The sequence below is a fragment of the Sapajus apella genome, unplaced genomic scaffold (assembly GCF_009761245.1).
Source record: "Sapajus apella isolate SASKATOON/1434 unplaced genomic scaffold, GSC_monkey_1.0 scaffold31, whole genome shotgun sequence".
In the NCBI taxonomy this organism is placed as follows: Eukaryota; Metazoa; Chordata; class Mammalia; order Primates; family Cebidae; genus Sapajus; species Sapajus apella.
The window spans coordinates 21,661,230-21,679,527 of record NW_022436971.1 but is presented as its reverse complement, the minus strand read 5'-3'; the positions used below and the strand labels follow the sequence as shown (position 1 = coordinate 21,679,527).

General features: G+C 47.7%; 1 protein-coding gene across 1 annotated transcript in view; it reads left to right on the top strand.

The window, feature by feature from the left end:
- Positions 1–18,298, top strand: part of DCDC2C (doublecortin domain containing 2C) — a 153,852-nt gene that overhangs the window by 67,435 nt on the left and 68,119 nt on the right. Inside the window, exons 7-9 of the mRNA XM_032294231.1 lie at positions 1,310–1,436; positions 4,448–4,548; positions 13,347–13,415. Coding sequence (XP_032150122.1) covers positions 1,310–1,436; positions 4,448–4,548; positions 13,347–13,415 — 297 coding nt within the window. The remainder of the gene's footprint in view (positions 1–1,309; positions 1,437–4,447; positions 4,549–13,346; positions 13,416–18,298) is intronic.

Below are 18,298 nucleotides of genomic sequence, written 5' to 3'. Positions count from 1 at the left end.
TCCCCAGCCAAAATACAAGCACCATATACCATTTTCTGTTTTCATGACCTGCTAAGATCTCATTTCTTCTACTTAAGAACTTAATTTCAACCCCTTAAGGAAAACCCCTTAAAATAGGCAGAAACATTTTGTATGGTCGCATGTACAAAGTTGGAGGGCTATTTTCATATCTTAATTTCCACAAAGACAGAAAACCTGGTAGTTTGCATCATATGCCATATATTAATGGTACGAAGCAGGTGTTTTTAGTTTGACATTTCTTATGTGACATAGAGAGCTCGGGAGAAATACCTATTTATATACTTCAGCCTCCATTCACTTCCAAATACTTGAGAAAAGATCAAAAAAAAGAAAACGTAAAAAAGACAGTATTATAAAGATAGTTCATGGGATAGAATTGGAATGGTGCTAAGGGAATCGCAGCCAGTCCTGACTTAGCTCGACTTAGGATTTTTGACTGTGTGATGGTGCGAAAGCCTCACGCATTCAGTAGAAAGCTGTAGGCTACTCTCTTGGAACACCGGGCAGTGACGGCCACAGCTCCCTGCCAGCCCCGTGCCCTCTGCGGTGGACGGCGATGCCAGATGAGCTTTGCCGCCTCCAGGCCAATGCAAATGTTCTGAGCAGGTTTCAGGTACGGCTGCACTGTGGTGTGCAGTCGGCTATGTGTATTAAATGCATTTTCCACTGAAGACACTTTCACCTTGGACGCGTTCATCAGGATGTGACGACATCCTCATCTGAGGAGCAGGTATCTGCATATCATCTCACTTTGTGTTCTAGTTGTGCTTTGTTGTTATTGTTTGCAGATTAAAAAACATGTGAGTTCTCCTTTATTGCAACCCCAAAGGAATCCGCTGCATGGCTAATCTTCATCACAGATCCTTTCATCCTGCTCAGAGGCTCCAGCAGGAATGGCTTTGTGATGCTCGTTGGACAGCAGTTTCCATTCGGCTTTAAAGAGCGTCTCCAAAAAACCAGAGGCGCCTCTTTGCAGTACTTGTTCCCTAAAGCAAGCCCTTCTTTGGTCAGGTCTTAGGAAGGCCACCTACAGTTAGGAAGTGGATTGACCTCTGCCTGCCAAGGTCCTGGGAGGGAGGGAGAGAATTATGTTTGCTGCTTTTCAGCGGGGAATGCAAGTGACAGAGTAGAGGGGGCTGCTTTGGAGTGAGGCTTCTTGGCGGTGCCTGTGGCTCCTCCTGCTCTTTCTCGGAGGGGCCCGTGTCTTCCCGGCCACAGAGAGAGCCTGGTCGGACTCCTTGAATCCCACTCTTCCTAATGGACTTTCTCTTCTTAATTTGTCCTGTAGGTGGATGCCAAAGGAAAAGAACCTCGTAAATATGATGGCATACCCCCTAAAACACAGGATTCTGTTTATCATGCCAAGGAAGAAAAGAAGAAAACATTGGTAGAACCTTTAGTCGAAAGGGGAGCAGGTGACTTGCAATTTCTTCTACTTTAGGCAGTTCGAAATGTTACCAGCCTAAGAATGTGGGATTTTTTTTTTTTCAGAAAAAGTTTATACTCAAGAAATATTGTTTGACTTGTAACTATCTGCTTTATTAATAAAATGTTCAGCTTGTAGGTAGGTCAGTTGTGGGCAGAGCAGAAAAACAAAATTTCACTGCTGAAGGCAATGGGATTCCCTAAGTAGGGGCCTCCAAGATAAACACAGTGTTTCAAATCAGTTTCCATCAGGACTGAGAATCTTCCCCCTGAGGACTGATGACATAGACAGCCACACACAAATTTATCTTTTGGGAGAAATATGAAGACAGAAACCACCTAGATTGTTTAGCTGTACTTTTTGAGTATAGGAGATATTTAAAAGATGGATCTTCAGAGCTAGATTCCAAATGAGGTAATATGGAAAGTGCTCTTAGGTCTATTTGCTACCACTCTGCTACCATTACTAACTCTCACTGAGCTCCTACTGGGTGCCCAGCTCTGAGTAGGCACCTTCAGGTCCTGTCTCATTTACGCATATATAGGATACTTAGTAAGAGACTGTGAGTCATGCGGCTGGTTATGGACGAGGAACCAGGGTGGTGGGAGAGGCTTTCCTGCCCGTCTCTGCAGTGGCTGAACGTTTTTGGAAGTAGTTTTTCCTAAATACCCTTCCTCCCATCTTGGCTTCTTCTTTTCATTTATTTTGAGATGGTATCTTGTTCTGTTGCCCAGACAGGAGTGCAGTGGCGTGATCTCAGCTCACTGTGACCTCCAGCTCCCTGGTTCAAGTGATTTTTGTGCCTCAGCCTCCCAAGTAGCTGGGACTACAGGCACCTGCCACCACACCCAGCTATTTTTTTGTATTTTTAGTAGAGACAGGGTTTTGCCATGTTGTCCAGGCTGGTCTTGAACTCCTGATCTCAAGTGATCTGCCTGCCTCAGCCTCCCAAAACGCTGGGATGACAGGTGTAAGCCACTGCACTCAGCCCACTTTGGCTTCTGTTACCTTCTGACACCTCTCAGGTTTTCTCTGCTTCGCACCCTCATGACCTCTTAGCTCCTTCTGTTGCTCCTCTCTCTACTTCTCAGCTATAAACCTGGATATCCCCTAAAGCTTCCTGTGGCTCCTTTCCCCTCCTGGCCCTTCCCACTCCAGAACGAATGCCTGGGCCATGGGGAGGCGAGGCAGGTGCATGAGTACATAGGTTGGAGAGAGGCCTACGTGCTCATACATGTAGGGTTAGGGTTACGGTTAGGGTTATGGGGTTATGAGGCAACGAAGCAGGTGTGTGAGCATGTAGGCAGGAGATTGGACAGGTGGCTCTTAGACCAAAGCCTGCTGAACCCACTCCACTTGACATATTACTATATATCAAGAGTAATAGAAAATTTGATTATTGTATATAAAATCTCTTCCTTGGCAATGTACATCCCACCCAAGCAGCAGGGCTGCCCGGCACACAGGCCTTCCATCTGCAAGGCAGCCTGGTGCTAGGATGTGGCCGTGGATCCCAGCTGTGGCCCTCACAGAGCATGTAACTGTGGGCCAACTCCTTATTGAACATAAACATAATAAGTTTGTTTGGGGATGGCCATGAACTTTAAATATCAAATGCCTGGGACACAGTGGGTTCCCAATGAACGTCACTTCCCTGCCCCTTCTCACCTTCTAATCTGTTACCCACAAGAGTAGGGGCTCCTCTGGCTCATTTCAGGACTCTAGGGTCAGTTCTCCTGGGGCTGAGGGCTGGGAAGGGGAGAAGGGCGAGAATGGGCCAGGTGAGGCTGAGGCAGGCCCGGGACTCATGGCTGAGAAATGAACGGGTCTGCATCAGAGTTTCTGGTTTTGGATGATTGTGCTTGCCAGTGGCCGCAGTAACATCTTTTCGGATGTTGAAGGAACCGGCTGGCTGACTTCTTTTTCTTCTGCTCTCACCTATTGCTTCTATTAAGGTGAGAATCAACTTTTCAAGAATCTTGGAATTTTATAAGCATTTAATGCATCTGATTGTGATGCGATTGAAATGATTTCTAGCAATCCATTAAGTTAACTACCTCATAGTATACAACTTTAGCACCTGGTTGTTTGAACCCTGTTGTTAAATAAGAAACAATGAAGCTGCTCTCTTCTGCTTCTGCTTCTCCTTTTTCTCCTCCTCCTCCTCCTCCTCCTCTTCCTCCTCTTCTTCCTCCTCCTCCTCTTCTCCTCCTCTTTCCTTCCTCCTCCTCCTCTTCCCCTCCTTCTTCTCTCTCTCTCTCTCTCTCTCTCTTTCTTGCTTTCAGACGGAGTTTCACTCTTGTCCCCCAGGCTGCAGTACAATGGTGTGATCTCGGCTCATTGCAGCCTCCACCTCCCGGGTTCAAGCAGTTCTCCTGCCTCAACCTCCTGAGTAGCTGGGATTACAGGCACCTGCCACCATGTCTGGCTAGTTTTTGTATTTTTAATAGAGATGTGGTTTCATCATGTTGACCAGGCTGGTCTCGAACTCCTGACCTCAGGTGATCCATCCACCTCCACCTCCCAAAGCGTTGGGATTACAGGCGTGAGCCACTGTGCCCATCCAAAGCTGCATTTTCTTAAAATTTATCCTATTACTTTGCTGTCCAGTGGGGTTACTTTGCGTGTATTTATTTCTAACTGAATTAACTGGACACAGGCTTATTGGACAGAGGTCTTCCCTGTATTTCATCTCGTGGACTGACTACAGCATCAGGTGGCCACAGCAATGCCATGACTTTCAGGGTCCAGGGCCTTCATAGAGACAGAGACAAAAGCAGATGGGGCTAAAATGATGAGTACTTCGGCAGATGCAAACAGCAAGGGCGAGATGGAAACGGGGTGAGGCGGACAGGGTCTGGGACCCCTGGCCAGGTGGCCCGCCTGGCAACGCAGGAAGCTCCAGGATGCCTGGCTTTGTAACTTGGGTTTGGGTCAGAAAATGTGCAGTGGACTCCAGTTTCTCCATGGGTTTGTAAAGTTTGTGTGATTTTTCCCCAGAAGGTGACGTGTATAAAGCACCAACTCCTAGCAAGGAAACCCAAGGAGCGCTGGAGGTCAAAGAGGATGGCCACGTGCAGCTGGAGGTGCCTGTGGACCAGGTGGGTGTCGGGGACCGAGGTCCTTGGGGTCTTTACTCCCTTCTGTCAGCTCCTGCCTGCCTCAGCGTCCTCCTTAACCCTCTCCCTGCAAATTCTCTCTGGACTCTAGAATGTTCTGCACTCCTCCTACTTAGAGACTGCTCATCTCATATCCTGTGTCAAGCATTCTCCTGTGTGCCCACCTCCCCGACAGGTTCTGCTGGAGAGGCCCCTTTTAACACTTCACTGTGTGTGGCCGCAAATTTGGCTTCATCATTATTTGATGCTTGTGTCTGTCCCTCACTAAGCTCCTAACTCCGTAAGGAAAGGGGCTGGCTGCCTCGCTCACCACTGGGTCCTGTACTTTCCAGAGCTCCTGGCATGGAGGAGGCCTTCGTAGTTTTTGTGGAGTGATGATTGAATAATGGAAGAAACAGTGTGATCCGATGGCATGGTTGTGAACCCTCGAGCCTCTGTTTCCTTATCCACAGACAGGGATGCTGTCTCTGTGCAGGTCTCTGTGTAGCCTGCGTGTGCGGCCAGCGCTAGTGCGTGGTGGATGCTGGGGCACCGTTCCCTTCTCCTGGCCGCGGGGAGGAGCGGGGAGCAGGGTTCTGAGAAGGGATGCGGTCAGGCCGGGGTTCCAGCCCAGCTCTGCACCTGGGTGAGTCTCCAGTACTCAGGCAGACGGCAGATTGTGCTCGATGATCTTTCGAGACGCAGGGCCTTGTCTTCACCGCCCACCTGAAGGCAAAACAAGCAGATTTCCAATTCTTAGTTTTTGAGCGAAGAATGTGTATTCTCTAAAAGGTCAGTGCTAGCATTAGAGTTCCATTTTTATTCCTCTGAAGTAGATGGGGCTCCACCCCTGCTCCTGTAAGCATAACACAGCGACGCCCGGTATACAGGGAGCTTTCCCACCCCTCTCCCCGGGGTGGATCACTCTTACCTTTGGCACTTTGTTTTTTAACTTCTGCTGTATTTCTTATTTTCGGGGACACATTTGAAAAATGTTACGGACCTCATCTCAGTATTCCAGCTTTCCACTTCAGCTTTTGGCATTTTGAGTACCTTTCCTGTGAGTCCTGTCGTATTTTCCAAATTCCTAGTAATATTATTTTCTCTTTTCCTCGACATGACAAAAGTGACTAAAATATTTGACTTTTGAAAACACAAACTAACAGTTAAAATATTTCGTATTGCCCACTTAAGAGTTTTCTAGTGATGGGGAAAGTAGGACATTGTACACTGCCGTATGCCAAATGTACCCTTGTCACTAGAACATTGCTGGGGCTCTCCGGGTTGCAGACTGAGTGTGTCCAACACGAGTTTTCAGCACTGGCAGAATCCTAGGATGGCAGGCACTGCTGTCATAACTGCTCGCGTATAATAAACATGTCCACAAGTTCTGCTGGCCGGCGATTTTGATTTCCTTGTATTTGAGGTTGTGGAGTGAATTCGGTTACCCCACACTCATGTGACATGGGAGGACGGAAGAGGGCCGGCAGGTCCCTGGGACGCTCCACCACCAGCCAGGAGAAGCAGGGGCTTCCAGGAAGAGTTTTCCGTGTGGCAGTTCTCCATACCAGGTGGGGCAAAGTCTCAGTGAACGGAACTTTCTTGCCGTCAAGTTCTGTGGCTTTGAGCAACACAGAAACAGACTTTCAGTCATGATGGTGTCTGTGGACATGAAGACCTCCTGAGAGTGAGCTGGGTCACCTGTCCTCCCTCTGCATCCTCCGTGCGTGTCGTGTGTCAGAACGGGAGCAGGAAGAGCTGCTGTCAGCTGGGATGCTGGGGATAGCTGAGTGCTGGGAGGACCTTTCCTGCACAGCACACCTTGGTGGGGGCAGCAGGGGGGATGATGACTTAGCTTATCTCCCACTCATCAGGTCCTGACATGCAGCAGATGTTCCAAAAAGGTTTATGAAATCTGACAGAAATTGATACGAGAAAATCCCATGCGCTTGATCAACAGAGGCAAAGCATGAAGCTCAGGCCGTGTAGACAGAGCGGTGTTGCCCAAACTGCGTTCTGCATCTTTGAAGGAGGTCCCTGTGGAAAGCACACATGGGAAGCGTCCCTCTCATCTCTCTCCTTGGAATCATGGTGCACATTAGTGTAGTGATTGTTTCTGAGAAATCCTGGAGTCAAAAATTGTATATGAGCTTTTGGTGAATCCTAATTATTTGCCCACGAATCTTTTCTTGCTGGGACTCTTGTGACACACAGTTTAGGCCCCGTCTGTGTGCTGTCGTCCAAGGACCTCCGTCCTTCCTGTGGAGCAGGAACATGGGGTATGGTTCCTGCAGACCCTCTGTTGCTGGGGCGGTCATGGCCTAGGTGGCCATGACCGCGTCCGAGCCGTCCCTGCCTGGACAGCTGTGCACAAAGGTGGCTGCCTGGCTGCCCGGCCCCACTCTGGCCCTGTGCTGCACGTGGGGCAGGCTCTTGGCTCTGAGTCAGGGTGACTGGCATCCCCATGGACACAGGGAAGGTGCATATATCCGTGCCGTCAGAACTTTCCAGGCCATTAATGAAGGACAGTTTGGCCCTGATAGTATGCTTTATGGTGCTGACTTCTTTAGTAACCTGGAATACTGTCTCTTGTTTTTGAGTAATTAGTTTTAATTTTGTGGGCTAGCCTGAGCACCTCACACGCTGTCTCCTGTGTCTGCAGTACTATGCTTTCTCCAGTGTCGTGCTGCTCTAAAGATAAAATATCACCAAATGTAACATCCCGACTAGTGCATGTATGAATTTGGAGTCAAGCCTTCTAGATTGAAGAAGGGAGCCTCGAGAATGTAGAGTCCTCTAAATTCCAGGCCGTAGCTTCGTGGTCGGCGACACTAACTGCACAGCATCCGAGCATCCCTGAAGAGAACATCGATGTGGGAGGACACTTCAGTTTTCCTGTGGCAACTTCGGTATCTGTCACTAAACTCTCATTGTCAGGTTTGGATACATGAAGGATGTCATCCATCCTTGGTCCCTGCAGAGGGAGGGGCCTCATATTATCTTTATGATTTGTGATGATAAGTAAGACTTTGACTCCGCAGCCCCCTTTCCTGACACCTGTCCTTTATTCCAGTGTCTAGGAACTTCTCCCAGTACTTGTAAGTCATTTCTGGAACATCTCATAGCTGTGCAGGGAGGACAGAGTGGAGCCTGGCCTCACTGAGTGTGGGCAGGGAGGGTCGGAGGCTCAGCTGGGAAGCCTGGTCGCTGGTGGTGTTGGGTGTTGGTCGTCCTGACAGTGCAAGATGACTGTTCATTGTGTATTTTGACCTGTACTTGGATTTCTAGAATGTTCTCATTTTTCTTGACCGGCCTTCAATTGTTTTTTTATTTATTTACTCCCAGAGCAACACATACTTTTAATCACACCAGTCACTTTTCTGTCCACCAGCTTCTGTTACTCGGGTCTCTATGAACCGAGACCCAAGGGATTTCTGCAGAGCCCGTGGCTTACCTGCAGGTATTGGGAGGTTCACACCGGCGTCCCAGGGCTCCTGGCTGTTTGGAAAGCTCATCTTGTAGCACAGACTTGACACGGAGACCCTCACAGAATTCTGTGAATGCGCATCTGTGGCTCATGAGAGGATCAAGATTGGGGTTCTGCGTTAGGGAAGTGGTACCTTGAGTCAATCAGTGAGCTCACTTACCTGGGTCATAGAGCGGGGAAGCTTCAGCATCACGGAAACTCATTTGTCCTGAACCAAGTGCTTGTGAAGAGGACAGAAGGCTTAGCTTGTGGGAGCTGGAATGGGAGCAAGAGGCAGAGGGGGGGGGGGGGGGGCGGTGGAATCTCTGGGGCGTGGCTGGCTGTCAGAGAGAGGGCGATTCGCTGGTGGTGTGGCTTGGATAATCGCCAATCTTTAACAACACTTTTTTCCCGTCCTGGGATGCATTCCTTCCTTTCTTGGGTTTTTATTTTTAAGAAATTATAATTTATTTTCAAACTTTTCTTTCTCTTTGGTTATACAGCAGGTAGCGTATCCCTTGGCATCCACCCCTCCCCCACCATTTCCATCAGCGGAGGAGTTTGGAGATGGGCAGAGGTGCCTGCCTGTGTGCCTGCTGCCTCATAAGCGCTCCTTCTCAGAGTGCGGTGAAGTTTTACACTAACGTCTCAAGTCATGTCACCCCAGTGTTAAGGAACACATTTTTGCAGTTATAATCCATGCGAAAAATGGCATCCAGGTGTTAAAACATGAATGTGGAAATTCTGATTTAAGTATTACATTTTTACAAAAGCAATGTCTTCTGCCAGCGATAAGATTATATTTATTTTTGTAACTACTTTAAGAAGGTGGGGAAATGTGTATAATCGGAAGCTCTGCCGAGCCCAGGACACTCAGCTGCGATTCCTTTCTTGGGGAAATCCTCTAGAATTTACTCTGAACATGGCCAATTCCATGTTAGCAGAGCAGTCTGCTTCATCATTCCCCAGGTGGCAAGTAGGCTGTGCGAGCCCCAGGTCTCCAGCTGAGGCGTGAGAAGCAGGGTTTGACTGAAGTCACAAAAGATTGGGTCCATTTCTACTCTTCTAAAATTTGGTTATTTTTAGAGAGTCTCAAAGAGTCAGTGCAAAAGGAGAGTGTCTTTCCTTGGATTCTCAAATAGCAACTAGGGCAGTGCTCCCTGCACTGTGCCTCCCGGGGGTGTGATGCATTTCCCTCTGGAGAAAGAGATAAGAATAAGTCACCCACCAAAGTGAGACCAAAATAATTGGGACTAATTAGGAGAAGGTCAATCTAAACTTGGGTAATCTGTGAATTGTTTAATTAGAAAAAACCTAGTGAAGCTTTAAGGCTTTGGCACGTTTAGGTGTGTAGAGTAACTCAGATGGAGGCCACCTGGGTCCCTGGAGTACTGGCTTTAATGAATAAATTAAAAGTATGATTAGCTACTATATCTGTACGGATGTTTTGGCTATGAAGAATGGGAAACTTGAAAAGAAGTGGCTTAACAATCAGGAACATTTATCAGGCCACGGAACAGAAGGACTCAAGCCTTCTGTGTGCGAGAGGCTCTGGGGTTGGTCCCCTCCAGCCTCGGAGAGTAGATGGACACCCCATTCTTCCACTGTGTCCCTCTGTGCCTTCACCTTTGGCCTTGGGGTTGTCTCCTCATGATCTCAAGGTGGCAGTCTCTGCTGGCACACTGAGACCTGTGAAATCTGGGGAGAGTAGAGAGACCGTGCCATTTAAACAGGGAGGAAAGGCTTTCCCAGAGACCCCTCTGAAAGTTACCGCCTGTCTATGCCTGTCTTGCCCCTAGCCAGGGAGAGGCGACTGACCTCTGGTGGTTTACAGGAATTCAACCTTTACCTCTCGTGTCTGGAAAGGAGACCAGGCGCTCCTGGATTTTTTTTTTCTTTTTTTGTTGAGATGGAGTTTTGCTCTTGTTGCCCAGACTGGAGTACAGTGGTGCAATCTCCGCTCACTGCAATATCTGCCTCCTGGGTTCAAGCGATTCTCCCGTCTCAGCTTCCCAAGTAGCTGGGATTGTAGGCATGCACCATCACGGCCAGCTAATTTTTTGTAATTGGTAGAGATGGGGCTTCACCATGTTAGTCAGGCTGATCTTGAACTCCTGACCTCAGGTGACCCACCTGCCTCTGCCTCCCAAAGTGCTGGGATTACAGGCTTAAGCCACTGCGCCTGGCCGAATTTTATTTCTAAGTGAGGAGCAAGGTGAGGGTGGCTGTGAGCCAGGCAGCTGTCAGTGTCTGTACAGGATGTTTGATCTGTGCCATCTGCCCCTTCTTCATCGTGGAAGGAGAGGTCCATCCTTTCCTACCCATACCTGCCCTCCTCCCAGACGCTGGACCCCGTCCCGCTCGGAGCCTCTCAGGAACTGCGTGTCATCAGCGGCTTAATACTTCTCTTTCTCTCCTTGGTATCTTTAGCTTCTCCCATGCCCAAGTCCTTCTGGCTGGCATGTGAGCTCGCAGAAAGCACTCTTGTTATGAATAAAAGCGACTTTCCCTTGGTCTCAGTCCTCTTGGAGCATGTCTCTCTCCCCTCTCGCGGGGAGCCGGTCTGCGGGGAGCTGGTCTGCGGGGAGCGTCTCCTCACTTTCTCCATTTTCTCCCCTCTTCTTCTGCCTGTAGTGGCACAAAACAGCTTTTCTGCTCCCTGCCACCAAACCCAACACATTCCTCAGCTCTTATCACACAGGACCTTCCCCACCCATTGGCACTCCTGGTCACTCTCTTTCAACGTTCTCTTCCTTTGGCAAGAGCCTCTTGCCAAAGAAGACTCCTGACTTCCTTTCTTTCCGGCCACGCGTTGTCCTTCTTCTCTTACGCTTCTGATCATCTCGCCGGCCATCAGATGCTGGTGTTCAGCAAGGATGAGGGCTGGGCGTCTTTCCCTCTCACTCTGGACATCCTCTCTATGATACAAAATTCTGTATCGCCATGGCATCAGTGTCTGTGACCTTCAGGAACATATGCACCTCTGCTGAATTAACGTCTCCCGTGATGTCCTAAGACACTGAAGCTCAGCAGAGGGACAGTGCAACCACAGACTTCTTCTCCTGTCCTTAGACCTTCTTCTTGTCCTGTCTCCATGTGTGAATGACACCCAAATCCACTCAGTAAGACAAAAGAAAAAGGAGGTATTCCTGAGACTGACCTCTTCAACCCTTCCGTATTCAGATCTTGGACTCTGTCACTTTTACCTCCTAAACGTGTCTGGAATCTCTGCACCCCTCTCTGCCTGTGTTACCGTCGCTCTGGTCCCACCTGGCTTCCTCTCTTGGTTAGATCACTGCTGTCACTCCTGCTTTGCATACACTGACCCCCAGCAACTCTGAAGCTCAGTGTTTCTTCCTGTAACAGGGCACATGCTGTTCCATGCACCAGGCATGGTTTTTCCTTCTGGTTTTGTATATTAGCATTGTTTCATCCTTCAGATTTTACATTAATAGTCAATTACTGTTAAATGGTGGTCTCCCATGTTTGTTAAATACTATTGTATTCTCTTTCTGTTCCATGTACCTCTCCTTGTAGTGCCTGTCACAGTTGCTTTGTTTGTGTGACTGTTTAATTGATATCTGTCTTCCCTAAAAGACTCTCACCTTCTTGAGGGCCATGTTTGTTAGTACTCACAATCACTTGCGTCTTCTGGCACTGTGGTATTCAGTACGGCAGGTCTCCTGGATATCCTTGCTGAATAAATGAATGAATCAGTGATTGACATCACATAGATTATTCTTTAAAATAACATGTTTTTGATTGACATTATATTGATTCTTAAAATAACATGTTTTAGAAAAGCTTATTTTTTATGGCATTTTAGGTTTTGGGGTACATGTGAAGAACATGCAAGATTGTTGCATAGGTGCACACATGGCAGTGTGATGTGCTGCCTTCCTCCCCATCACCTATATCTGACACTTCTCCCCATGCGATCTCTCCCCAACTCCCCCCACTGTCCCTCCCCTATTTCCCCCCTACAGAGCCCAGTGTGTGATGTTCCCCTCCCAGTGTCCATGTGTTCTCATTGTTCAACACCCGCCTATGAGTGAGAACATGCAGTGTTTGATTTTCTGTTCTTGTGTCAGTTTGCTGAGAATGATGGTTTCCAGGATCATCCATTCCTACAAAGGACATGAACTCATCATTTTTGATGGCTGCATAGTATTCCATGGTGTATATGTGCCACATTTTCCCTGTCCAGGCTATCATCGATGGGCATTTGGGTTGGTTCCAGGTCTTTGCTATTGTAAACAGTGCTGCAATGAACATTTGTGTGTATGAATAGCTTATTTTTTATGTGGTTTGAGCACTCCCCATAGAGTTTTATTTATTGCAACTGCTTTTCTGCATAAGCTATAGAAAGGCAGTGCTCATCCAGGCTTGGTCTGGGCCAATGGGACCGGCTGCACTGAAGACAAACCTACACGTTTGCCTCGCCACGGAACTCTGTCCTTGCATTCAAGGTCAGCTGGCAGGAGCCGTTGGGTCTTTATGGCTCATTACTAACGACATTTCTTTTGCTCTGTGACACAGTGAGAGTACACTTCTCTACCCACTTCGACTCAGGGTGGCCATGCCACCTGCCTTCCCTGGTGACAGGTAAGTGGTCCCAGGCAGGGGCATGAAGAGCCAGTGTGTGATTTCCCACACCGCATCTTCTCTTCCTTTGCAATTAGGAGGCGTCGGGGCCTCCATCGGTGGGTTTCCTGAGTGACTGGGGCCAGGACACCCCCGGCCGGCTGTGGCGGCGTGCAGCACGCACGCTTGGTTTGCTTGTTATTGCAGCCTCATCAGCCTGTCCTGACAGCTACAGAAACATAAAGGAAGTTGGTCCTGGAGGGTCGAGTCTTTGGCCACCAAACCCCCTGCTTCTCGCCAGGAGCAGAGAGAGGTTCCAGGACACAGATTGGGACAGATTCTTGTCTTCTGCCAGTGTGCCATGAAAACTAGGAATAACCGTGGCGAGTGAGAACCCACTGCTGTGTGAGGAGTGAGGTCAGGCAGGCTGTGGAGGGCACCTGCTGACCAGGGAGCAGAGGGCCCTGAGAATTACAAAAGCACCTGCCGACCGGACCCTCTGGAGCGACCTTGCCACTCCTTATAAGAAAGATATTTCTCCAGCGTTTTACCAAGCAGGTTGGCATTTTTCTGGTGGAACCAAAGGCAAAAACGCAGAGCGGACACCATTCTGTATTTGGAGAAACTGCAGTGATTTCCCCGGCTCTAACCATAGCAGTGGTCTAAAGGTTGCATTATTTCACGTGCTCTCTGATCTTTTAAAGGAGTTCGACATAAGTCGTTGACACAGTGTGCTGTATTTTTTCCCCAGAGACCAGCTGAGGTAGTTAAAGAAGATGAAGAGATACATGAGAATACCCCCGATTTTGAGGGCAACAAGGTGAGTTATTTTATTTTGTTTTAATGGCCTGGATCTAAGGCACCTAACACATTGAACAGAGCTCATGTGTGGTGGTCAAAGGATCCGGGATCACAAGTTGGTTCTAAAGCACCAACCAGCACAGAATTGGAAGCAAGTGCCTTTCCAAGGCAGGCCGTGGCCAAGATCAGGTTTCCTGTGTGCTAGACAATTACATGAGTTATTCTAATCGCATCTATACCTGTCCTAATTACTTTCCACTGTACCTCTAGTCATAAACCTGAAAACTTTTTCCCAGAGAGTTTCAAGATAGTACTTTTAGTAGGGAACGTCAGGGAGGGTGAAGGAAGGCAGCAGGTGTGCAGGTGGCTGTGTGGTGTGGGCATCCGGGGTGCTGGCTTGTGTGGTTCGAGGTGCAGTGTCAGTAGCTGGTCCTACTGGCCAGCGAGAGAGTGAGGGCTTGCGGCGCACGTGCGCACATGGCAGCGGGAACCAGCGCGGGACGCTTGGCTTGCTCTTCTTCCTATCTGGGTGTCCTGGAAACTTCCTCCACCCAGGGAGAGTGTGTCTGTGGTCCTTTATGAGATTCTGCAACTCATCGTCCACATAAAATATGTCTATTGGGGAAACAGAATTTATTTTAAATACACATTTTTTAGCTAAGAAGTAGACTTTGAGGACCTTGTTTTCAGAATTCTGTCTCTGGATCTTTATTTTTGTTTCCAGGTAGCCTCTTGGTTTTTTTTTTTTTTTTTGAGATGGAGTCTCGCTCTGTAGCCCAGGCTGGAGTACAGTGGTGTGATCTCGATCTCGGCTCACTACAACCTCTGCCTCCCTGGTCCTGGTTCAAGTAATTCTCCTACCTCAGTCTTCCAAGTAGCTGGGATTATAGGCACAAGCCACCATGCTCAGCTAATTTCTGTATTTTTTAGTAGAGATGGGGTTTCACCATGTTGGCCAGTCTGGTCTTGAACTCCTGACCTCATGATCCAAAAGTTTGGTCACAGGCAGGAAGCTGTGTAAATTGATAATTGCACAGGAGGCCGTGTCATGAGCTCCTGGATTCATGAAGTCTGGGAGGTGCAGTCTGAGTCTGTCCTCCAGGGCTGGAAACAGGCGGGGACACTCGCAGCCCTGCCAGGAGTCACTTTTTGGTCTTAAACCTGCCCTGCAGCTTCCTGGCTGCCACCTCGAAGAAAGGGGAGGAGTGACCCCCAGGGAGCTTGTGCGAAGGTGTTGGAGCCATGCAGGTCACCCCTGGTGCTTGACACAACTTGGAAAAGGGTGGTTGTTGGAAGGGATATGGGTCCTCAGGAAGTTAGTTCAGGTTTTAGAAAACACCAGAGCAGCTTCTGATCTAAAACAATGATAATACACTTGTAAGACAGCTCATTCTTCCTTCCTTATATTCCTGGATAGTTTTGGAAAGGTGTCCTGTCTGTATATGGTTGAGTAGGGATGAGTAGGGAAGACTGTCAGATGAAGAGCAAAGACAGCTTTTCCTTTCTTTGGTGATGGAGGGCAAGGCTGCGTTCAGAGAGCAGGAGTGAGTGAAGATGTTTGTCTCAGAGCATTAGGCTAAGAGGGGCAACAGGCTACTTGCTTACCTTGCTCACCCTCGAGGGGAGGGTGCTGTTATGTGAGTGGCATATTTCAGCAGTGATATAACCCAGGCCTTCTGACTGCAGTGAGTTTCTGCTGTCTTCTGAAGACCCTGTGCACACTGGCGGTGGAATTTGTCATCTATGCCCAACTGACTTGTTACGGAAATCTACTCAGGATGCATTAGTGACTTGATAACAGCCAGAAGCAGATTTAATTTCTTAGAGTGAATCAAAATTGTCTTTCCAGCAAATCACTGGAATCCAGTGGCAAACCGAAGCACCTAGTCCTTAGGAATCTGGGCTAAGGACCTAAGCTATGGGGGAAAACGTGATGGGGACAGCCATACCGTGGTTCTCTTGCCTAAGCATTAACGACAGGAGATGGGACCGGGAGGCCTGAGGAGCACACGAAGGTATCCCGAGCATCACGGGCACCAGGCACCGTGGAGACGTTCCCACATGCCCGGCCTGTCTCTACCGCACACTCGCTCTTTAAGGAAGGCAGAGTGAACAAGATTAAAAGCAATGAGATGGGGAGTTTTGGTAGCTTGTCGGTGTCACGCAGAAGGTGATGGGCTTTGGAACTGAACCCCGTTTTGAGCGATTCCAAAGGCTGTGTTTTCCTCTTCCTGTGAACCATGCTGGTCATGTATCACTTCCCAGAAGAGGTATTTTCCGTCTCAGGCTTCACACTGTGTCCCTCGTAGAAACCATCCTTCATTGGTGCTGTGTACTGCTTCAAGGGGGGCAAGATGGCTCCAGTGTTTTAGTTCTAACAGCTCCATCTTTGCTTCTAGCGTGACTGAAACAAAACTTTGTTGCTGTGAAGCAACCCATGGGGTTGAAGGTAATTGGCTTTAAAATTTGACCCACTTTTTGAGGACTCAAGAAGAGCAAGCACTTTATATGCGTTATAATAGCTGCAATAACAATTAAAAAGAAGCAGGACTCAATTAGCCCTTGCTGGCCGGTAGCCGCAGTGAGCTTCCCCTGCTCTCAGTGACCTGTCGTTCACTTGGCATTTCATTTGTACATTCATTTGACAAATTGATCACATGACATTTATTTGATATTGATTATATTAAAATTTTTAGGCTTATGATTGCCGGCTTGACCTCCTCAAAGACAGAGATTGTGCCCTATGATCTTATGTGTCATTCAGTGTCTTATATATAGTAGGTGTTTAATAAATATCTGTGGATTTGCTTTCAGTTGCGTATAATGAAGTTACTTAAATATGTAATCCTGGAGTAAAATGCTAATTACCTTGCAAAGTTGTAAGAAGACATATTATAAACATTATTTATAAATACATATTGTTCAGGCACAGTGGCTCATGCCTGTAATCCTAGCAATTTGGGGAGCTAAGGCGGGAGGATCGCTTGAGGTCAGGAGTTTGAGACCAGCCTGGTAAACATAATGAGACCCTGTTTCTACAAAAAGTTGTGAAATTAAAAAAGTAGCCAGGTGCAGTGCTGTGCACCTGTAGTCCCAGCTCCTTGGGTAGCTGAGGTGACAGGATTGCTTGAGCCCAGGAGGTCGAGGCTGCAGTGAGCTACAATGCTGCCACTCCACCCCAGCCTGAGGGACAGAGCAAGAGCAAGTGTCGCGAAAAAAACAACTACTACTATACATAGAAAATATTTCTGATGTTTGATCACAAAGGTGTTATTTTCGTGGTAAAAATACACGTGGTTTTTGTGGTGACATGTAAAGACAATTTACCATTCAGCCATTTTCAACGTGCAGTTGAGTGGCATTAATCACAGTCTCTATGTTGCACGGTCACGGCCACTGTCTGCTTCCAGCAGCTTTTCATCTCCCCACACTGAAGCTCTGTGCCCACTCCCTGTTCTGTGCTGGCTCCCCGTTCCTTGCTTTGCCTAGCCCCATCCGTGTTGTCATTTGAAGCACGTGAAAACAACCCCAGCTTGAAGGAGCTATTCAGATGCAAGTGTTATGATAGGGTCCTCCTCACGCCGCAGCCAGGGTGTATTTATTTCATAATTGTGTATGTCAATAGCATAGGAGTGGGTGCAATCGAAATCAAAAGCAAAAATAGAACTGTGCTTTTGGATGACGCTTCGTCATCCTCAGAATGCTTTAAACATGTTAATTATATGGTCATGACAATTCTGATGATATTGGGCACTGTAATAATATTTTTCATTCTTAAAAATGGGATGTTAACATTAATTTGCAAAGCTCTCCTGTGAGATAATAAAGATGAAATGTGTACATTTTCCTTTTACCTGTTTAAAACTGTGTCCATTGCACACAATTTTAATTATATTCGGTGCTTGGGAACTGTCTGAATCAGGGTAAACTGGAATTTTCTCCAGTTCTTAGTGCTTGATTTGTTTGGACTCATTGATTTTAAAATGTCTTATGTGCAAACAGCACTTTTTAATTTATGCTACCTGCAAAGTTTGTAAAGCAATGTGTTAAGGTTTTGAAAAGGTTCGATCCCTTTCCAAAGCAAGATGGAAAGTATGAATGGAAATGCTGAAAAATGTATCTGCAGGCCGCATATGTAGGGCTTTCCAAGGAAGGCATGAGTTTCCTCTCCTTGGAGGTCCCTCCGTGTGGTCGGTAGCCAGCTCTGCAGGGATGCCTTAGAGGAGGGGTATGCATAGGAGCGGTCAGATATTGTGTGACTCAGGGTTTTTTCTGATTCTCAATTGTCAACCTTTTAATAGTATTTAGGTATTTCCTACTTTTGAAAAGGCCATATAAAAATTTCATGGGCAATTCTGTGTATTCAATAAAGAGACTGAGGGAGCAGAAGAGGGAGAGGGAGACAGAGGTTGGCTCTGATTTGGGGGTGGTGATTTTCTTCTCCTCCAAGAGCATGCTGTGCACGTTGCAGCCTCTCCGGTGCTGTGCCTGATGCCTGCTGTGCCCCTGCCTTGCCAGCCCTCACCTGCTGCCAGCACTCGCTGCAGACACCAGCCTCCTCCTTAAGGCTCTCCGGATCCTCCCGCCCCAGGGAGCATCTCTTCCTCCACTCACTCCCCACAGGATTTTGTTTGCCCTTCCTACGCTGTCCAAAGTACATTTTGGCTTTACTTAGAGCTGTTTGTGTACGTCTACTGTCTCTTCTGGGTGATTTACATTTTTTGAAGGAAGAGTCTTGACTTAATTCATTTTGGTGTAATCTATAACAGCTTTCATATCACCTTGCACACAGGAGCAACTGATCATGAGTTTGGTAAGACCCTGGAGTAACTAATCTTGAGTTTGGTAAGACTCTGGAGTAACTGATCTTGAGTTTGGTAAGACCCCGCAGTAACTGATCTT